At 39.4% G+C, this 23,841-nt stretch overlaps 1 protein-coding gene across 1 annotated transcript in view; it reads right to left on the bottom strand.

Moving 5' to 3' along the window:
• CRACR2A (calcium release activated channel regulator 2A) overlaps window positions 1–23,841 on the bottom strand; it is a 68,038-nt gene that overhangs the window by 29,300 nt on the left and 14,897 nt on the right. The window contains exons 3-7 of the mRNA XM_074825803.1: window positions 21,730–21,841; window positions 14,799–14,967; window positions 13,094–13,240; window positions 6,090–6,180; window positions 3,169–3,264 (exon numbers count right to left, since the gene is read on the bottom strand). Coding sequence (XP_074681904.1) covers window positions 3,169–3,264; window positions 6,090–6,180; window positions 13,094–13,240; window positions 14,799–14,967; window positions 21,730–21,841 — 615 coding nt within the window. The remainder of the gene's footprint in view (window positions 1–3,168; window positions 3,265–6,089; window positions 6,181–13,093; window positions 13,241–14,798; window positions 14,968–21,729; window positions 21,842–23,841) is intronic.

Here is a 23,841-nt window from a genome sequence, read left to right as displayed (position 1 = left end):
TATAAGAATCTGTGCCCTAGATGTTATGCTGGACATCCTCTGTCCCCAGTACCTCCTTCTGAGACATGCCATCACACATCCCTTGAGGAACACTACTGAGAGTACCTTGTGCTTTATCTAAGCGATGTAGATCAAGCTGACAGTTCAAGATCATGGTAGCCAGCAAAAAGGGCCCAAGCCAAAGGAATCCTGGCCTCCAGAAGGCCAGTCAACATGGAATCAGATCAGTCATGCCAGGCAGAAGACCCTCATAAGGGACACTACTGTGGAATCGCTGGAGAACAACGAACATGTTGTGAGCGATCCAGACCAAGGAGCCTCACTGTAACAACAAGCTGCAGCTGTGTTCAAGGACATAAGCAAGGCCGAGATAGATTTAGAAACTACATTTCTGGGCAAAAGATAAAGAAATTGGACTGTTCAAAACAGGATGCCTACCTAGTGGGAGAGCAGCGCGTGGACACCACACTGGGACCAATCATAGAGGGCAGAAGGGCGCGTGAACAAGTAGCTTTAGCCTATTAGCAATAAGATAGCAGCGTGTGAAGCTTTGTGATAGTATAAATTGCTGTGTATCCTTTAATGAAGTGGCATCAACTTGATCACATTGATCGTCTAAGTTGTGTCCGGGACTTCCACACCAGCACACTACCTCTGGCTAACTCAACAGAAACAACACTGAACTCATCTTATCTGGAAGTTTCCTTTCACATTTTTTATACTAATTTCCAACACAGGAATAATTACACTGTATTTAAAAAGAAAAAAAAAATAGAAGAAAAAGACTTATTAATGAAGTTTGGAAAAAAGGATTCTTATTACTCCAAAGTGGTTCTTTCATACAATCAAGCATGGAAGTTCTAATTAAACAAAGCTACCATTACTGTCTGCAAGAATAGATTTAATTACCAAAATATATTTACATGCAAGAGAAGGAGGCGAAAGTGACAGAGTGCTCTGGATAAGGCAAACATTAGACAGGTGGAAGCTAACCTAGCACACAGATATCTAAGTGAATGAAGAGTAATACCAGAAAATGAGTGGGGTTATAGTATTATAAAAACAGATCTCAGAAAAGATGAGAGTCACTCTCAGAGATGATCATTAGTAATTAGAAAAATATATGTACAAAACACTGCTTCTAACTACACTAAGTATTCAAATAAACAGGCTAGGCTGCTATACTAGAAAAAAAAAACCAAATATTGCATATAAGATTGACAACGGGTACCAATCAGTTGGTTGAATAACAAAAGTTTCAAATGCCATCAATCATCTGAATAAAATTATCTCACTCATCACATGATTACAAGTAGTGAATTCCATTCGTCCAACACAGCTTCCTTTCCATAAAAATAAAATGGGACAGTTTAATTTTTATGGTGGTATTAAGATCCTGTCCTTCAAAAGCACCCTTGTTGAGACTCATACAAATTCATAAGGGAGAGGGGAAATGATAAATAATAGAAACGACAAATAAAATAGAAAACACAGTAATACTATTAATAATAAGCAATGCAATGAACAGAAAAGGAAAACATAAAATTAGATCAAAAATATTCATAAAAATAACACATTGTTTTATGTTCTCTAAGATAGGCAATAGTAGACAATAGGTAACGTAGACAATAATCATAAGATAAACCTTCCTGATGCAGTATTACTGCAGTGTTAACATGCCTGTATTACTTGATTGCACCAGTCTTAAAATTGAGTGTAAGCCTTTGTATAGCTTCTGTGGGTTTTATACCAAATTTAGAACACATATATTTTAGAGAATCACAGGAGAAGGGTTTTACAGAACTACTGGTTGATAACTAAGTTTTAAACACAGCTTTAAAGAAAAAAAAAAACACAACAAAAAAGGAGAATATTAAAATGTTATCATTACAAAACATTTATAAATAATTTATTATATTTTTGCAGGTAGCTTCAGACTAAAAATGCCTGATTTGTGTGCCCCCACAGATATCTTCAAAGTATAGATTATTTCACTATAGTGCTGCAGTGTGGTAAACAGCATGCATAAAACCACATCTATTCTGATTCACAGTGGTACTGAACAAAGGTAATTAACACCAGGCAGTTGATTTCAAATTTCAACTTTCAATGGCCTATATCCTCATCAGCTAAACTTGCATAATTATAGTAAACTAGAGGTTTGTCTCCCCTCTTACTCAAGTAGAATCCTACAGTTACCATTGGCTTCAGCAGCACCTGGATTCATTCCTCAGAAGAGGATCTAAAAACTACACATAACTAGGAAACTGCCCTCGAACTTCTTTTTCCTCTTTCTTCCCTTCCTCTCTTACTTCCCTCCTACTTCCCAGGACTGGCACTCCTAAGCACTGCTGCCAGGAAAAGAAATTTTACATGTATTTTATATTCATATTCCATAGAGGAAGTTGGTTTCACAGCATTTCATTTCAGCCCTTTAAATTCCAGTGTTACCCCCTTTCCCTATCACTAGTCTTTCATGTACTGACCTTGGAGACACTTTACAAGTTCACACATGCAGAAATACTCTGCTTCCCCAAGCAGGCCATGCATTTTAAGAAGCAAAACACATCAGGCTTTAATATGGAAACCTGACAAGCTGTTATCATGCAAGCGAACTGTGCACTGCTATAAAACTGTTATCACAGAGACATGTATGAGGAGCAGGCTGTTCAGGAGGGAGCATTTCAAGTTCATAGTGCTGAATCATCCAAAACAAGTAAATGTGTAGTTGGTACAAGCTTTGAGCAAAGGTGTACACTATAAGACCCAAATCACTGTTCTCTGCTCTTGAACTGTCTGGGCATTAAGCCAGCTCCTAGCACACTGAAGGCAGTGGAATTCTGCTACATTTTCATAAAATTAACCTAGTACCTGGGGAGAATGCCTGGAGCATTTTTCTTTCATTTTATCATATAAAAGGAAAACTGCTTTAGAAATAGATGGTAACATTTTTCCTAAGCACACGTGTAGAAGTCTGGCAGTCATAACTTCACTTTTAAATGCATTCAGATATCTACACTCATGACACAAAAGCAACAGAGGGTCACAGTTTGGCAGAACCACACCACACCAACTTCCATTTTTGGGACCTAAAATAGTACCTAAAGAAAATCATATGAACAAATAAAAATGATCAATTTTTAAACTCTAAAGGATATCAGTTAATACCCCTTTCTGTTTTTGAACCAATTGTTCCAGTTCTTGTTCTTTTGAAAGGAGCTTGCACTCCAGTTCTTGACTGTAGGACTGAAACCTCTCTGTGTCCTGCAAAATTCAAAGAGGAAATGGATTAACAGAACAGCACAACTGTGTCAGCAGGAGGAGACACAAGGAATCAGGCACGAAAATAACAGGCAAGCTTTTCACAGTGAACATAATGAGCTACTGATAGAACTCAATTTAGGGATGGTATCAATCATGAATCTCGACTCTGAGCTTCTGTAAACTGGTGTAGTCCAGTAACTTCAATGACTGCAGTTGCTACAGGACATGCTTGACTGCACGTGAGTAGGCATCAAGTCTACAAAGTGGAGGTAGAAGTCTTCTATCTTAGGCAGGAGCCTTAGGAGCTTAGTCAACCTAAATCAATGAAGCTAGAATGGATCCTCCTATTTCCAGATACACATACCCTCATCCTCTTAGACACTAGCATTCATGTTGCAGCAGTGAGCTGTTTCAGAGAGCCAAACAAGCAGAAAAAAAATAGCAAAAAAGTGAATACCTTTCTGCACGTTTGGCTTCCTGAACCAGACAACTGCTGACACAGAGAAGTGATGAGAATGCACTGATGGAAACAACCTGGACAAATTTAAATTATTATGAAGTCATACAGTAACTCACATACAAGCTACCAGGATTGACATGGGACATAGAGCTTACTGACACAGAGCAGCGCAACTCAGGTTGAAGTAAAAGAAACAATACCTGCTACCCTTAAACTCCATCACTAACAACAATTTGTCACAGACGTTCCACTGGTATAAGCAAGTGATCTGGGCTTCAGGCTCTGCCATTCACTTAGCAACTATATCAACCTGTCCACTAAGCATCCTGCAATCTCTGGGAACTCCCAGTTCTATTTGAGACTACTCCTTCAGACACTCCTCAGCCGAGACAAACTCTCAGACGTCCCCTGAGTAAAATTGGGTTCCAGAAGTTCATATTAGCTGAGAGTATGTTCTTTTCCTCCACAACAGGCTTCTACTTTCTAAGGTTCCCAGGAAAATGCCTCTAAACAAAAACAAAAATTCCCCCAAGACAGCAGTGGTTCCTACATGCTTTTCCCCTTCAGCAGTACATGTAATGGGGTAATCAAATGCATTTTAACTGACTTATGTGAAAGAATATATATCCAAGTCAAAAAGACAGAATAACTGCCCCTTTTGTACAACCTTCAGTCAGCAGGGTATTAAGTATCGTAAATAGCTACAATTTGTACTCTGCATCTGCATCTTACCAATTTCTTTACATGTATTCTTCAAGAGCTGCTCTTCATTCAAGCCATAATAATTCCCCTTTTATATCGCATCAATGCATCTCTCCAGGCTGTAAAGTCTTTGTGAGACTTTGCATTAGAGAAAGAATTTAACAGTCAGATCTCCCCAAATTAGTCATGCCAAGAAACAATACTTCTTGAACGTCTGACAACCATTAATGTGAATGCTGACTGAACTGGCTTCTGAATGCTGGCTTCAGTGGGAAGCTTTAATGAAAAAGCTTGAAAGAAATAGCTTTACCTCAAATATACAACTAATTAGGAGATCCAACAATCATTGCTAATGGAAAAGCCTTTGTTGTTTTAGGATTTTCAATACAGCTTCAGTTGTGGGCTATTAAGAGCATATAAAACATTTCTTCCACAACAACTGCTGTCAGGCAAAGTTGCAAATACTTTTTATCGTTCGGCTGACGTGCAAACTTTATATAAAGGCTTCATCCCATCCACCACTAAAAACTGCTCTCAGCTTGGAATGGAAAAATCTTGAAATTTGTAAGTCAGGTTCACTACCCTGTGAGGCAAGTGAAAAGTCTGATTCCTTAGACAGCTGATTAAGGCTCTTTTTGCTCTAACACACTTTATGTCAGAAAACAAAAAATACTTCATGTATTTGGATCACTAAAGGATTTTTTGGATACCATATTTGATAAAGAATGGAGGCAGTCATTAATTGATGGATATCCACTAGTTTTGGCAACACTTTGTGTACTGCGAGTTGTTTGAAACCGTATATTGGTTTAATTTAAGACTGCCTTCAAGACAACAAAAAGGCATGAGCCTTGATTGGCTGTCTCAGGCCACTCAGAGAAGCTGTGGAACCTCCATCACTTGCATGCCCAAAACTCAATTGGACAAGTCCCTGAGCAATCTGATCTAGCTAGGAGCAGCATAGGTGTCTTCCCACCTAAATGATTCTAAGATGACACTTTCCTGGAGCATACCGGGAGTTCTTGTTAGTTTCCTTGTTTTAGGAGAAAAAAACAGGACAGAAAAATCCAGAGAACAGACTATGAAAGCAGTAGAGGATATTTAAAGGAGACTTCGTAAGAAAAGGGAATTAATTGTCAGGTGTTCTGGAAGCACCTTGGCAATGACAAAAGAATCTGTCCTATGTTTACTTTGCAAATAGCCATGGTGGCTTCAGAAATTACCATCACTTGATTCATCTCTTGTTGCTCTTCAGTGAGAACTTATTCCCTCTCCAAAAGCAGAGACTGCAGAACTCAACAGGATTAGTGTTGCTCTGAACAACCTCAAAGAGCATTTTTCCTAATTGTGATCAGAAGCTGTACCCATAGCAGCATCAATAAAACAATGAGGCTGTAGTTCAGCTGACTTTCAAAAGAATGCCAGCTGCTACTGTATGCCAACCACTGAGCACAGGACATCGATGCTCCTCTCATCCAGCAAATCACTTAGTTTGAATCTGCAGAGCCTGGATCAGTACAAAAGTAGCAGTGAGGTAAATGATGCTTTTTCTTATTCTGCTGTGAAATGCATTTTGTGGACTTTCATTTCACACCCAGAATGAGTATAAAACCACTGGAAGTGGGAGCAGAATCCATGCCCACAACAACAAAGAGACACTCACTTTCAAGAGAAACTGCTCCTTCTCCTTTTTTATTTGCTGTTCCATTTCCTCATAGAGATGTTGAATTTCTTCATCATAAGCAGCAATTTTCCTAGTAAGAGATAAAAGTATACTGAGTGGTTCTTTGTAGCATTACTTCAAGTCACGGTTCACATGACAAGCTAAGCCCCACATTTCTGCCTTAACACAAGACTCCAGAGAATGTTCTAGGGTTAAGAAAACAGGAATTTTTGTGCAGGAAAAGTCACAGATTAGTTTTTTTTTTTTTTCTCATGGAAGGAAAGCCTCAACAGCTCAAAGGCTAATAAAGCTACACATCTGATGTTTCCATATAAAGCAGATGTTCATTATGCAGTTTTGATGACTACTAAATGTTAGGTTTAAGGAACAGAGCTTCCTAGTGACAATTCTAAGAATTCCAGAGCCTAAGTTTGCCAGTTAAAAGAAGTATTTTCACTGCAACTTCATTTTTTTTACTCTGGAACTGCATTGTTCACCATTCAAGATCACTGAATGAGGTACTTCTAACATGTCTAAGAACAGACTTCTTCAAAGTCCTTCTTGAAAGCTGCCTTACTGCCTCTCTAACAGCTTTGCTGAAACAATTTGAAAAGCCCAGGTGAGAAACAGAAATAAATATGCTGCATGCAAGTGTATCCGACTGTAGAAAAAAGGAAGACCTACAAAGCTCACTTTTTCCAACAGAATACTGCAATTAGCATCACTGCAGTTTGACACATGAAGGATCACACTGAACAGATGCCTCAGTTTGAGCAGAAAAAATTTAGCTGTTGAAAGGGAACAAGACAGATGCTTTGTTCTACTTCTATTCTATTCTATTCTATTCTATTCTATTCTATTCTATTCTATTCTATTCTATTCTATTCTATTCTATTCTATTCTATTCTATTCTATTCTATTCTTTCTGATTAATCCAGAAACTGAAAAGCAAAAAACACTTTGCATCAAACTCAGGGGACACCCTAGAAAGATTTCTAATAGATTAATAGGGCCTTTATGACAATACCATGTATTCCCTCACATTCCTCTTGCCAGAGCTGTTGCTTAAGCAATCTGCAGAATGCTTCTGTTACAAATAAAGTACATAATCTCCTAGGGCATCCACAACAGTAAAAGCAAGAGAAGGAATATACAGTAGAAAAAAAAGCTGCTGATTTTGTAATCTGGGTATCTACTTTTTTTTTTTTTTCATACCTAATGCTCTCCATATTCTATATTTTCACTTATTAAAGGCCTGGCTCTCTTCTCAGTAAAAGCCAAGCCAAACAGAAAGAAACTTCACAAAATTTACCTATGCTAAGAAGAGTAAGAAACACCAGAAACAAGTCTTTCTTTCTCTTTTTCAAACATCAGAACACTTGACATTGCCAGCTTGCATTTTCAGTCACAGGTAAAAAATGTGGGGAGGAAGGCATTTTCTCAGGATTTACAGCAGCAGTAAAGAAATATCAAGCTACACCAATCTGAGGAAAACAATTGCTGTCACTTAAGATTTTTGTGAACTCTGACTAGGTGAGAAAAGCAGCCCAGACAAGGGCCTCTTCATGTGACTGCAACGCTTCAAAGAGAGTGACAGAAAATCCAGAAGCCCTTTTTGCTGCCTTACTCCCCTTACAGTGTAAAGTCAGGTCATGTTCTGATCTCAAATTTTATTTTGTTATAACTAAGAAAATGCTTCATAAGAAATTAGCACTTGTCAATGGAATAAAATTACACAGATTCATAAAGAATTAACACTTATTTAGAAAGGTATGGCAGAGATGCTAAGATCATATTTAAAAATACTGTATTCATGCAGTATAATGTCACTTTGATCAGGGCTAGATTGACTATGTACTGAAAAACCCTGTAACTTTGCACAGGCAGAACACATTGCACAGCAACCAGTGATTCCATGGGAATCATAAAGATTTTCTTTGCTTCTGTGTGACAGGGAGAATAACTTTAGTCCCATATTATTAAGCTGCTGATTTAGATATTTCTTTCCTCTTATGTGTTTGGAAGCAAAGGATATTGGCAGCACCATCAAGACTACATCCAGGAGGTACCTCTAGATGAGGAATCTTTTTAGTTGGTCTGGCACATAAGCACATGTCATTTCTGCAGGTTGAGTACTCCCCAAGCATTTCATTCATGGTCTACCATTCTTAACTCTGAGCCAATTAGACAGAAAGATAAAATAGTACCCTGTTATAATCAAAACTGTGACACAATTATAAGTAACGTAATTAACAAGCAGCAGAAAAAATAATCCAATACATTAGCTGGCAAATATTCCCCACAAGCAGAAAAATAGTTAAAGCCATAAGGGCATATCATTGTTATGTGAAAATACAAAATCTCTATTTTCTGGGATCATACCATCCAGTTTTACTCAATGCATAATTGTATAATATCAGCAATATTTGATAACGTGATCTTTCTCTTTCCAGTAATGCTGTGGAATAAACAGAGATGGGAACAAATGGGAGACAGAGCACGTTAACCAAAATGGAATGAAACGTGAGTTCACTAAGTTCTCATGATGAGTTCAGGATCACTCTCAAGGGCTTAATTTCTGCCCGTTCATGTAGCTGCAGTGTGAATTGTTTGGGTTTCACAACTGCTGTTCATCCAGTTTGTTGTAATGGTTCTTCTTTCCCCTTAAAAGAATACAGTGATTTGTGCACTTTGTGCACTAATCTGAGACGCCTGATTCTCCTCTTCTATCACCGAAGGTGTACTCTGACACTGTCCCGTGCTAACCCAATGAGAAGTCAGTTCATCCTTCCCTTCTCGTTTACCCTTATGTTTATCTTCTCTGTTTAGAACTCTCTTGTTTGAAGCACAGTCCACCTTTTTACTAGGTTTGTCTTTCAAATGCAAAGCACAGCAGCAGACAGGGCTAATGGCAGTTGAAGATTTTATCTGCTATTAGAAGAAAAAGGTCTCTTTCTCATCTGTTTTAAGCTTACTTCTTATTAGTCTTAATAAATGCCCCTTGGTTCTGTTGCTAGGGATTTTAAGAATAACAGTTCCGCATTCAGCCTAGTCAGTGGTCTCATAGTTTTGTAAAGGTCTATCATATTTCATTCCAGCCTTTACCTCGTTGCTCAACAGATCCTACCTTTTAAAGACACTCTCTCAGAGTAACTATTCCACTCCTTTAACCACTGAGTTGCCATTTTCTGTACCTTTCTTCATTCCACTACATTCTTCTTGTGTCGCAGAGACCAGAACTTCACTCAGTACTCAAGATGTGGGTGCACCAAGATTTTGTAGTGGCAAAACCATGCTTTGTCATGTTCTCAGTACCGTTCCTTATCATGCATAGTATTTTACTGGGTTTTTCTGGCTGCCATTGCACCCTGAACTGATGATTGCAGGAAGCTTTCTGTGATGACCCCAAGGGCTTTCTCCAGAGTTGTAACTGTCCATTCCAAGCTCACTATCATTTAAACATGACTTAAATTATTTTATCTTCCTTACATTTACGTACAATTAAGTTCATTTACCACTTTTCTGCCTATTCAGTTACCATCACCCTATTATTTAAAAAACACCAGTACTAAATTTAAGAAGACATCTAATTTCAAATTAGCACTTAAAATTAAATACAAATATCAGAAAATCAAGGAGAACCCTGGCAAACAAAAACTCTATCTACTGTGTAGATGCCAAAAACAAAATGGAAGAATGTAAGGAGCTACTAGTCCAGACTTTCAGTGCACAGCTTAGCTATTCCAGCACCAGACCAGATATATGTACAGTATTTAGTTTGATATATCACTGAAGTAAAAGTCTCTCACTTCTGTTTAAATGAAAAGAAATAAAGAAGCAAATGAGTATTTACAAAGCAGAGGGTTTAAACCTCATAGTTTCATCTTGCCTTAAAATCTACAAATATGGGCAACAGCTCATCATCAATTCATTTATGATTATAAACACCAGTGAGGAGAAGAACACCATTTCTGGGATAAAAGTGTGGCTATTTGCTTCATTTTCCTTAAAGTGTATTGAGTTCTATGTAAAAACTCATTAGCAGTATTTTGGCTGTTGTTCTAGTGAACCAGAACTACAGATCACTTAAAAGGAGAAACACCCCCATCATACAGAATATGTCTGATGCACTGATAGACCTCTTCCATGAGTGTACCAGGAATATATCTGGTATCTTGTTAGGAATCTTTGTTAAACTCTTTTAACTAAGGGATCACAGTGGCAGGTTTTAAGTTTCTTCTCCAACAATTGTTTTAACTGCTTAAAATAAAATATAAAACTGAGGTGAAGTTAATATCTGACAAAATCGGACTGGGTCATTTTACCTGAAATACAAGTAAAGCAGACCTTTAATACTGAAAAAATTATGGCCTGTTACTAAGTAACAAAAAAAGTCACACACTGAGTGTGCACAGTGTCATAATTTACATACAAAAATCCTAGTATCTGTAAGAGGGTCAGCAGTAGACAGTACAATATGCAAATCTCTTCTTCAAGACTATTTAAAAGCTACCAACCTTTTTTCCTAGGAAAAAAACTTATTTGGCATATAGAAAGTTTCTTTAAATGCATGTGCTCATATATATATATATACACACATATATAATTAAAAATTCACAGGGAGATCAACCCTATGCCTTTGAGTAATACCCACAATTACCACAAATTTCCTCTACACAGGATCATGCTGCATGTTACACATATGTATTAGAAACTTATTTGTAAATTTACTGAGTTCTATGAGAACAGGTTTGTAAGAGACATATTAACACTGGTACAGATTAAGTGTTAAAGTGTCGAGGTGACTAGGCCTTAGCCTGAGGATTAACTAACAGAACAGAGCATGAGAAACTACTGGGCATTACATGAGAAATTGCTGGATATAAGAAATAACAGTGAGAAACTGACAACAGTTACAACTAGCACCCTGATGGGTGATGGCTTTCACAGGTGTTCTAGGAGGAATTGTGCAGTAGACAGCCAACCTTATAGCTATCTGAAGGAGAGTATTATTCGGCACCTTCTGGGGAGAAGAATCTTGCCAAGGAAAACAGCATCTAGATAACCACATGAGTAACACCATATAAAAGCAAGATTACTTAGCTACCAGTATCAGAAATATGAAATTTGCATACAGATGTAGAAAAACTGGGACCAACGTCAAAAAAAGTATTTAGGGACATGTTTTTTATTTATGAGGAGACAAAGATAGAGAAAGGGACTAAGGTGGATGTGAAGTGGGGGGATAAGTGGCTTAGTCAAGTGTAAGCATCCAATGATTAGTATATTTGTCTGGTCAAGCCCCATGTCTGATTATCACAGACTATACTATCTTCTTATTACATCCTATTTCTAACTGTGTGAACTCAATGTCTATTCTGCATGGGTGTTATTCACAAGCACACTTCAAGCTGAACTAGCCAGCAAGGAGGAGGAGATCTCCATCCAGAAAAACTCAAGGTCTGAGCTGATGACTGGAGGTAAAGGGACTAGGTTCTCAGCATGGCCATTAGACGGACTTAAACAGCCTCATGCTAATACCTGAAGGATCTGTGATTGCTAATGAGTGAGCAAATGAACACATTCTGGTAGCAAACTTCAATCCAGCTGAACTAGCCAGTGAGTAGAAGACGACCCACATCTGGAAGGACCCAAGGTCTGAGTCAAAGAATAGGTAAGGCGCCCAGGGTGCAGGCAGGCACATCAGGTAGGCTAAAGTCCATGCTAATGTTCAAAGGATCTCTGAATGCAGGTTTGATTCTGAATAATGTAAATGTGGGGGATGGCTGCATGTGTGTATGTTTTCACTAATAAAATTCACTCTTGATAAACTGGATAGAAGAAAATGTATTCCCCATGCGCTTCTGTGCTGATCACAGCTATTAAACAGACAAATTTATTCATTCAGTTCCCAAAAAAACCACTGACAACGGTCTGACAAAAAAACCACAATAAAACCACAAAACAAACCCCTCACCACACACGGTTATTGATAATCTCTAGTCTAAAACAGACAGCACAACTACCTCTATGCTGTTTCCAACTGAAAAGCTGTCTGCAGGCTAAAACCACACTTGTAGACTTAGATAAAAATGCTGCTATCAATACAAACCAATTGTCTTTAACGACCATACATTTTTAGTCTTTTTCTTTCTTCAGAAGCCTTATCAGATTCTCAGAATAGCCAACAGAGCGCTGAACAAATGAAGTAAATGTTCAGCAATGTATTATTTGCCTTTATTACTCCATCTGTAAGAATGCGAAATTCAGAAGTGACACTTCATAATAAAAATACAGGAGAACTTCAACTATAAGCATTATTTTGCATTCTAGTTAGGTTTAGCATCACAATTTTTTTCCCTCTAGATAGCTACATATTAAAGGATGATCTATTAATTTTTAGTTCTTATATATTTGGTTTTATATATGTTTTATGTATTTGTTTATATATATACACATTATATATGTTTTTATATATAAAGCCAATACATATTGTTTACTGTATTTCATGTTTGGTTTATGTTTGTATTTGTTAACTTACATTTTCACTGGTATCAGTGCTTTGGGTTCCTTTAACATCTTAAACCTCTCATTTCTCTGGCCAGTTAATCCAGATTTACAGCTTTTCTGCACGCAATATTTGCAAAGCACACAGACAATTTACCACATTTACTGGTAAATCTGACCGTCCTCTGGAGTCAAACTGATTAACTAGAAGTTAATTGCTTAAAACTGTCTTAAAACTGCAATGCAATAGACTTCTGCAGAAGACTTTCAGTCAACAAAATCTGTTAACTGGAAGAGAAAAGCTAGTTTCAGCCACTTCCACATTACAAATAATTTTACTGGCACTCTTCATGACTAATAAAACTTTATGTTATGGGAACTCTTGTGATTACAGTCCTCAGTTCTGCACTGAAACACCTTGTTTATTTCAAAGGTTCAAAGAGTAGGGAAGATAGTTGTAAAACTACAGAAACAGTACAACAAAAAGAAGTACTAACTTTTTTAGAGCGCATTCCAACTCGTTCTTTTCATTATCTGCTTCCTGGAGCTGGGAAAAAATTCTGACCAGGAACTCTTCAAAATTGGAAAGTAAATGGGGTTCGTCTTTTCTCAGCTGCAACCAAAGTTGTTTCACATCACTCTCACTGAAAGAAAAGATCACAAAGGATTCATTAAAAGACAACATTTCTCAGGCTGCAATAAATGTTCACAGGATCCTAGTGGATGAAGGCTTCGAGGCATCACTAGTCAGAACACAAAGCTTATTAAAAAAAAAGGGCTACTTAAGCAGTGCCAGATTTGAAAAGGATGAGGTGGGTGGGAAATGGTGGAAATTGCATTTATTGAATGGCCATGCATGACTGCAGAGAATCACAGGAACTGCTTGTCTAGTGGGTGCCTTGCCAGACATTTCCTCTAAACAGGAATGGATAAGAAAGGAGACAGATGAGAGACACTGTACCATCCCGTCACTTCTATTAGAAGTAAAGAAGTTCCCACGAATCTAGTAGGGAGGGGACAGTGGGAAGGCTAATCAACAACACTTCCTCATGAGACATGAATGAGACTCGGTCTCCTAAGTTACTTAGACAAGTTAACAAATTGCATTTGCACTATGTTCTTTCATTTTCAACTCATTTTAATTTTACAGTGGGACTGCTACAAAAATCAGAACATGACATCTTGAAAATTTTGATTTAAAGATTTACCAAGAGTATGTTTTGTTTCCAAATCTGTTCAGCAGACACCAGAAAAAAGATGTTCTACTGTGAACGATAATGGGTTTTTAAGACTTTGACAAAATTCTCCTGAACAACTTCTTCTGTTTGTTTCTTCCTGACTCATTCTCTTTCACGTGCATTGTAAGCCTGAACTTAGCCAACAAAGAGTTCTATATTTAAAGGACAAAATGAGGATAAGGATAGAAAAAGTGGGTGATAAAAATCTCTTCATAATGAAAACCTTTCAGGATGACTGACAATCATCTCTTTCCTGTAACAGGCAGTCAGGTGAAAAGAAGCACTGATGAGCACTTTTATTTCATGGTAAGGATCGCTTATGCATTTCTGAAACATTCCTACTCTCTGTCCAGATTCTCTCCCATTTTTGCCCCATGCTTTTTTTGATCTAGAACATTCATTGTGATTGACCAATGAATGTCAGGCCAACACACAAGAAGCTCTTAGAAGCAGTTTTTGGGTTTTGTGTTTCAGAGTGAGTCATTCTCGTCCTGAAAGAGGTAGTGTTATTAGAGCAATCACAATTGCAATTATGCACAGAGGGAAGAAAAAGCAGAAAAAGGGGAGAAAACATTCTTTCTTGTGGTTAACTGGTACACTTTAAACACAGACCTTGCCAAAAAAAGCAGTCATCGTGCATTGTTTGATTGAAAATCAGTGGCATCTGTGGATTACATGCTAGTAACTATGTAAGTTCAAAATCCATGGTAATTAGTGGGTTAATGGTATAGCTTTCACATGGCACAAACACACGTTTCATATGCATGAAGTACAATAGCTTTGTTCTTGAATATTGAATGGCATTTTATCATCTTTGACAACCAAGAAAATTAATTTTTAAAAAAATCACTGTGTAACTGAGCAGCCTTGGTTCTTGTCATTCACCTCGGATTCCATTAAAGTCAAACCCAGAGCTGAATCATAAAAGATCATACAATCTATTACTATTGCTGTGAAGACTCACTCATCCAAAACCATTTTAGCTCCAAGCCGATCCATCAGATTTGAGAACTGAAATTCTTCATCCTCATCATCATTCATGGTCTCTTCGCATTTAAGTGGGTGGGATGTTTCACCTTCTGATTGCTGCATCATTTCATTATTCAAAGCAATCTGCCCCAAAAGAAACTGGCCTAAGAATTAGAAATTACATATGTTAGCATTTTCAGAATTTACTATAAGAACCAATGTCACTGAGCAGCAATATACTAAAGATCAAATTTTACAGTAAATATGATTTGTGAGGGAAACTCCTACACTTGTTTACAAGAAAAGGGAGTATAATGAAACAGCAAAAGGATGAGGCACGGCAAGAGGATCCCTGAGTTCTATGCCTTTGTCCCCAGTTTAATGTCTAACCTTCAGTAAATCACTCACCTCAAAATCCACAAGCATACTGAAAAAATTCAGGCCTCCATAAACAAAAGACATAAATTGCAGCAACAAGCACTTAATAAATGTTGTGGTCTTATTTCTTGATATCCTTAAATAGAAGTTAGGAATCTAAAATAATCATAGCATTGGTACTGATAAAACCTATCTCCTATTTTAACATTTTTTTAAGTGCATGACCAAATGCACACCTCAAATTCCTGTATAAACTGCATATAGAAAGCTACATTTTATCAACACTTATTTCCCTCCATTTGACTCACATGCATTTTAATTCCTCTAAACTTGACCCCTACAGCAGTTTCTTCAATCTATTTGGGATATTTCTATTAATAACAGGAAGATTGGATCATGGAGACATGGTGGGATGGCTCCCATGACTGGAGTGTTGCAATGGAAGGACACAGACTCTTTAGGAAGGACAGGAAGGGAAGATGAGGAGGGAGAGTTGCCCTTTACGTGAGAGAGCAGCTGGAATGCATGGAGCTCTGTGTGGGGATAGAAGAGTTGCTGATGGAGAGCTTATGGGTTAGGATTAAAGAGAGGACAGGCAAAGGGGACAGTATAGTGGGTGTCTGCTATAGGCCACCCAACCAGGTGGATGAGGCCTTCTACAGACAGACAGGAACAGCCTCATGTTTGCAGGCCCTGGTCCTCACGGGGGACTTCAACCACCCTGGTATCTGTTGGAGGGAAATGCAGCAGGACATACGCAAACCAGGAGGTTCCTGGAGTGCACTGATGATAAGTTCCTCCTCCAAGTGACAGAGGACCCAATGAGAAGTGCTCTGCTGAACATTATATCCACCAACAAGGAGGGTCTCATTGGGGATGTGAAAGTCAAAAGAAAGCATTGGCTGCAGTGACCATGAGATGGAGTTCAGGATCCAGAGGGGCAGGGAGAAGGGTGAAAAGCACGCTCATAACTGTGGACTTCAGGACAGCAGACTTCGGCCTCTTCAAATATTTGCTTGGAAGAGTCCCTTGGGATAAGGCCCTAGTCAAAAGAGGGGCCCAAGAAAGCTGGGTAATATTCAAGGATCACCCTCTCCAAGCTCAAGAGAGTTCCATCCCAATGAATAAGAAGCCAGGCAAAAAAGCCAGGAGGCCTGCATGGATGAACAAAGAGCTCCTGGACAAACTGAAACACAAAAAGAAAGCACAGAGGGTGGAAGCAAGGATGGGTAACCTAGGAGGAAACAGAAATACAGAAACATTGTCTGGGCATGCAGGGGTGGTTAGGAAAGGTAAAGACCAAATGGAATTGCATCTGGACAGTGATGTGGGAAAAAAAAGAAAAAAAAGAAGGGCTTCTTTAAGTACATAGGAGACAAAAGGAAGACTAGGGAAATGTGTCCCTCAATGAGATGAAGGACTTGGTTACACAGGACATGAAAAAGGCAGAAGTATTGAATGCCTTCTTTGCCCCAGTCTTTACTAGCAAGACTGGCCTTCAGGAATCCCAAGTCCCAGAGATGAGAGAGAAGGGTTGGAGCAAGGAAGACGTACACCTGGTGGAAGAGGATAAGTCAGGTCAGGGAATACTTAAGTATAGTGGACATATGTAAGTCCATGGGCCCTGATGGGATGCACCCAGGAGTGCTGAGGGAGCTGGCACATGTCACTATGAAGCCACTCTTGAGTCACTGTGAGGCCACTCCTGATAATCTTAGATCACGGTGACTGGGAGAAGTGCCAGAAGACTGGAGGAAAAGAAATGTCACTTCTATCTTCAAGAAAGTCAGGAAAGAGAATCCAGGGAACCACAAGCTCGTCAGCCTAACCTTGACCCCTGGGAAGGTGATGGATAACCTAATCCTGGAAACCATTTCCAGACACATTAAGGGTGAGAAAATCATCAGGAGTGGTCAGCATGGATTCACCAAGGGGAAGTCAAGCTTGACCAACTTGATAAACTATGATAAAGTAACTGGCCTGGTAGGTGAGGGGGGAGCAGTGGATATGGTCTACCTGGACTTCAGTAAGGCCTCCAACAAGCTGTTGAGCATTCAGTGAGGTAGATTGAAAAGTGGCTGAATGGCTGGGCCCAGAGAGTGGTGATCAGTGGTGCAGAGTCTAATTGAAGGCCAGTGACTGGCATGTACCCCAGGGATCAATACTGGGTCCAGTCCAGTTTAACATCTTCATTAATGACCTGGATGATGGTGCAGAGTACACCCTCAGCAAGTCTGTAGATGACACCAAACTGGGAGGAGTGACAGATACACGAGAGGGTTGTGCAGCCATCCACAGGGACCTCAACAGTCTGGAGAAATGGGCTGACAGGAACCTCATGAAATTCAATGAAGGGAAGTGCAAAGTCCTGCACCTGGGGAGGAATGACTTCATGCACCAGTACATGCTGGGGGCCACCCAGCTGGAAAGCAGCTTGGCAGAAAAGGACCTGGCAATCCTGGTGAACACCAGTTTGACAGGAGACAGCAATGTTCCCTTGCTGCAAAGAAGGCTAATGGTATCCTTGGCTGCATTAGACAAGAGTATTGGCAGCAGGTTGAGGAAAGTGATCCTTTGCCTTTATTCAGCACTGGGGAGGCCACACCTGGAGTATTGGGCTCCTCAGTACAAGAAAGACAGGAACATACTGAAGAGAGTCCAACAAAAGATGATTAAGGGACTGGAGTATCTCTGATATGAGGAAAGGCTGAGGGGGCTGGGACTGTTTAGTCTAGAGAAGAGAAGGCTCAGGGATATAATCAATGCATACAAATACATGAAGGGAGAGTGCAAAGAGGACAGAACCAGGCTTTTTTAAGTGGTGCCTAGTGACAGGACAAGAGGCAATGGGCACAAACTGAAACACAGGAGGTTCCATCTGAAGATCAGGAAACACTTCTCTACTGTGAGGGTAATCAAGCACTGGCACAGGTTGCCCAGGGAGATCGTGGAGTCTCCCTCCTTGGAGATACTTAAAAGCCATCTGGACAGAGACCGAGGCAATTAGCTTGAGGTGGCCCTGCTTGAGTAGGGGGCTTGGACCAGATAACCTCCAGAGGTCCCTTTCAACCTCAACCACTCTATGATTCTGTGATTCAGATATTCCTGGCTATTGAGACCACATCACAGCCATGACAGACTTCCATGAAAGTCATGAGACCTTCTCAACAATTTTTCACTAGCCAACAAGACATGATGTTACCTTGTATTTGCTCTAGTAAGTGTTGAGAACACTATAGAAGAATTGATTATAAGAAATTGACAAATCAGTTGATTCAGTTTAAACATGAGGCTAAGCAAAAATAGGTATTACTGAACTCAACTGGTTAGAAGGGTTCAAGTAAATTAACAAACAGGTGAAGCTTGAAACTATCTTAGACTCAAAAGTGCACAACTATCTGAACTCACATCTCAAAGTGGGAGGGTGTGGAGGGGACACATATGTAGAAAAGATCTGGCTGTATCTGACTGTATCTGATCTGCCTTCAGATCTGACTGTATCAATATTGACCTCAAAAAAGAGGTAAGCTGAGATCCTACAATGAATACAATGAACAAAAAAAGAAATCGACAACTTGGAGATAAAAAGAATATATATATAGACAAGAGAGCCAAAAATACTGAGACTTGCAAAGAATACTAAAATAAACAGCTACAGGCTTTTTAGTGATATCCATAAAAAGAAAGGAAGAAAGAAATACAGTAGTTGTACTGTGAGGTTGCAGAAGTGGAATTGCCACATGAATAATCAATGCACTTGTGCTCTGTTGGGGAAGACAAGATACATTGAGTGCACCCTCAGCAAGTTTGCCGATGACACCAAGCTGTGTGGTGCGGTTGACACGCTGGAGGGAAGGGATGTGCCATCCAGAGGGACCTGGACAGGCTGGAGAGGTAGGACCGTGCAAACCTCATGAGGTTCAACAAGGCCAAGTGCAAGGTCCTGCACATGGGTCAGGGCAATCCCAAGCACAAATACAGGCTGGGTGATGAGTGGATTGAGAGCAGCCCTGCAGAGAAGGACTTGGAGATATTAGTGGACGGAAAACTGACTATGAGCCAGCAATGTGCGCTCACATTCCAGAAAGCCAACTGTGTCCTGGGCTGCATCAAGAGAAGTGTGACCAGCAGGTCGAGGGAGGGGATTCTACCCCTCTACTCCACTCTTGTGAGACCCCACCTGCAGTGCTGTGTCCAGCTCTGGGGCCCCCAACAGAAGAAGGGCATGGACCTGCTGGAGTGGGTCCAGAGCTGGCCACAAAGATGACTGGGGGGGTGAAGCACCTCCCCTATGAGGACAGGCTGAGAGAGTTGGGGTTGTTCAGACTGGAGAAGAGAAGGCTCCAGGGAGACCTTAGAGCAGCCTTCCAGTGCTGAAAGGGGGCTACAGGAAAGACAGGGAGGGACTCTGCATCAGGGAGTGCAGGGATAGCATGAGGGGTAACAGTTTTAAACTGAAAGAGGGTAGATTTAGATTAGATATAAGGAAGAAATTCTTTACTGTGAGGGTGGTGAGACACTGGCACAGGTTGCCCAGAGAAGCTGTGGCTGCCCCCTCCCTGGCAGTGTTCAAGGCCAGGCTGGACGGGGCTTTGAGCAACCTGGTCTAATGGAAGGTGTCCCTGCCCATGGCAGGGGGGGTTCGGACTAGATGACCTTTAAGGTCCCTTCCAACCCAAACAATTCTATAATGATTCTATCATGATGATTCCATCAAATTCTAAATGTGTGAGCTATTTTAACATCTGCAAGTCAGAAGTTTTAAGGAATCTAGGCAAAATTGTGATTTTCTGCAAAGGATCTTTGGTTATATTCTAAATTCTAGTACAGAAGTTACCTTAGACTCAAGGAAACAAAATACTGGTGTGGTTTTATGGTTTTATCATCTCTATCTTGCATTTTTTCTCACAGCACCCAGCACAGCATGTTGACAACAGAAACAATAGACTATGTTGCAAAGAGGTTACAGTAAATTTCAGATTTTCCACCATTTAGAAATATGAACGGGATTCTCCCACACTAATTGGTACAGCACAAGTTTTATCCAGATGCTACTCTGCTTTCTCCATTCTCTAGTTTTCTAAAGCAGCCTTTATCTAGTACAGCTTCTGCTTCTACTAGAAACATCATCACCTAGCCAAATGTATGACTATCTAGCCTGGATCCCTAGAAAATAGCCGTCAATCCTGTGTAGCAGGTTAAAACGTAGCATGCTTTACACTGTCTTATCCTTACATTTTATGTGAACCCTACACACAGGTGCTGTTGAAGGCAGCGCCTTGTCTGTGGCAGTCTGTGTAGTCTGCTGGGTGCAGGTCCTTTGTGTGTCTGTGCGTGTGCATGTGTGGGTGCCTCTAGGACACACATTTAACTGCACTACCAGTTGAACCTGCAACAGAAAAGCAGCAGCCACATCCATCTGGGTCTCTGAACTGGGCTGCAGCAGCTGGGCAGAAAGAATCCCCAGGCTCTGCAGCTGCTGGACATGGCAGCCACTTACAACATCCCTTAACACAAGATTTTGTTTTTGCAGAGACTACTTATGAAAATAATCTCCATTTAACTAAGAAATATGTATAATTTACTTATGAAAAGTAAAGCAATAACACATTATTTCATTTTTAAATAATGACAATTTGCAGATTAAAGCATACTTAGTTAAGATACTTGATCTAGCTCTAAAATGGGAGAGGTGGGACATAAGAGAACTAAAATTTCAAATGATTGCAAACAAAAATGAAGGTCCTATTTGCTGGGCCTATTACATAGTATTTAAATGGAGATTTAATGTTACAATTCACATGTAGAAGAGATTCAGTTTTCTAGAGAAAATACTTAAACCTGATGCTTATAGTCAGCAGAGCTAAAATTTAAGTACAAAATTGATTCTGCATAAACAACCAAACAGTCTCACTAACTAACACTGTCATCTTACCTGGAACCTCACAGCTGGGCAGAAAACAACCCTTTCACAAACACAAAAAACATGACAGTAAGAGTGCTGTTGCAAAGCAGGCAGTTACAAAAGACTTATCAGCTCCCATCATTCAGTGATAACAATTGCCTCATCGTGGTTTGTTTTGAAATAAAGTGACATCATTTGAAGAATTAATTTGTTGTAGAAAACATTCCCACAGATGTAAGGACAATGGTATTAACACATTTTCAACATTGTCTTACATTAATCTTAATCTTAATTATCTCTCAGGTCTTATCACCTGATATGAAATAAAACACAAGATTCTTTTCCTCCAAGGGAATTTTCTAAAATTTGTTCATAGATCTACTCCACAACTTCAAACAGGTTACATCATATGTCTCATACTGTGCCATCTTACACAGGAGAGAAAGACCCTGGAGCTCTCTGTCTATTTATAGACATAATTTGACCACTTCATCTGCTGCATATATCTGCTGTATCTAAGGAACAGTCTGGCTCCCTGTGTGCATCGTTAAGCGTACTGTTGAGATAAAATGTGTCTTTATTGATGTGAACAGCACAGAATATGAATAAAGCTCTATAAAGGAGACGTGCTTTCCAAACTCACTGAATCCTGTGGTGAACTCCTTTGGAGTAAGTGAGCCGTTGCCATCAGCATCCAATGTAACAAAAACTTTCTCAAGTTCTTCCAGGCTAAGAGGTAACTCAGGATGCAGTCTCTGGAATGACAAAACACGAAGCAACTTTACCCAGTACTACAGGATGAGAGGAAGACTAGATTCTACAGAACATCCATAATACAGAGTTAAAATTTAAATACATCTGTTTTCCAGAGTTAAAATTTAAATACATCACAGAGTAAAACATCATCAACTGAGGGAGATTTGCTTTTTTAACTTCATTATTTGCTTTTATGAACCCTTTAAGACAAAGCAGTGAGAACAATCTCCTTGTGACACAGATTCCAATCACAAAGGGACGAGGTAGAACTTGAGGTGGAGTCTCAGCGTTCTGGTGAAATGGCTTGATTATCTTGGTGAAATGCCTTGATTATCATGCAGCTGGACAAAGTTGCAAGCAGAAGTGTACACCTAGTTCCTTCCATGTCATGAGGTCAAGCAAGAGACTCTCTAATCAAGAACATTATAGAGGGTATACTGTCCTAATTAAAGCTGCTTTAAAACGTGTAAATATTTTAAATAAATAAATAAAACAAAGCTAAGAAAGCTGCAGTGTCCAAGGAGCAAACCTGCTGCTCCAGTAATGAGTTAAATGTAGTTGATGACCATCTACTTCTGAACTGCAGCATGCTCACACCAAAAAAGACAAAACTTAATGAAAGCAGTTCCACAAAATCAGATATTTTTTCCTGAGAATCTAGAGACAGGCATAAAAGAAAAAAACATTTTTTAAATCTGGCCCTAATGGTTTTACTATAATTCTTTTAACAGTATAGACAGATTCCTGGAAATAACAGGAAACTAGAGTAGCAAACAACTACAACAGCACCAGGAGATAGCACTAGGAAGATTAAAACCTTTCCTCAGCTTGAGAAGCAATATAATATCACTGGTGAACTCCTCTGCCTCATTAGTTAAGATTTTAATCCCTTCCCTGAACTCCTATTGTATATACAACATATTAAAAATTGCAAGCTAATAGGTTGATAAAGTTCATCAGAACAAAAGTACTAATCTGTTCCACTGTAGGGAAGGGATTTAAGGGCCAAAGAAAGTTTCTCCTGCAACCCAAGAACAATAGAAAACACTATTCAACATACCAAGCCATACAGCCAAGGTAAGAATTAGCTGAGTGCATAAACCAGGGTTTAGGGTATACATTAAAACCTGTATGAGTTGAATGGAAGAGCAGTAAAGGGAACTCCAAGGTGGTCTTGAGAAGGGAAAGCAACAGAGCTGCTAAAGCACAGAGCTACATGGAATAGTCCCAAAGGGATATCTGAGCAGGATTAATTATGCATTGCTGCCTGCTTCCAAAAAACTAAGAAAACTTGATGTATATTCAGTCTAAATAAGTTACTTCATCAGCAATACACCTGACTTATTATCAGTTTCTTACTTAAACACACACATCTTCCCAAAGCTTTATATTTTAATCTTTTAGATCTACAGGGAAACTTTTCAAAATTAGCTTCTCTTGTAAAATTCTTACAGCCTACACTGCACTGATGAGGGCGAAGGTGCTTCAGACAAATTACTCTTTTTACACTTAGAAAAACAAAAACTGTACTCCTACTGCCAGGTATTTGGGACCTGCTGAAGGAGTGCTTCCCGAGAGCTGGCTGTCCTCTGCCGACCATGTCATAAACACAGGCCCACCTGCTATTCCAGTACAAATGCTTGTGGGTCTTGCTGCTAATTTGACTGATAAATACACGCTTCTCCAACTACAGCTGGAGTGCCCTATTGCAGGGTTCAAATTCTGAACTGAATTATACTAATTTTGCAGTAGAAAACACCACAATTACTTGCATTTCCTTGAAAACTATGAAAATAGGAGATTTTGAAGAATGTATCAACATTTTGCTCCATTAAATTCCCTGTGGGTAGTTTATGATTTATGGACTTTGATGAACTGGGGCCACACTAACCACTGTTACTAAGATCAAGTCAGTATTTTCCCAACCTCTTGGTTTTGTTCTTCAAAAAAATTTTAAGGTTTTTTTTTGTTAGTAACAAAATCTTATGGTTGGTCTCAT

The sequence above is a fragment of the Strix aluco genome, chromosome 5 (genome assembly GCF_031877795.1).
Source record: "Strix aluco isolate bStrAlu1 chromosome 5, bStrAlu1.hap1, whole genome shotgun sequence".
In the NCBI taxonomy this organism is placed as follows: domain Eukaryota; kingdom Metazoa; phylum Chordata; class Aves; order Strigiformes; family Strigidae; genus Strix; species Strix aluco.
Note: the sequence above shows the minus strand (reverse complement) of the source record. Positions and strands in the feature narration are given on the sequence as shown.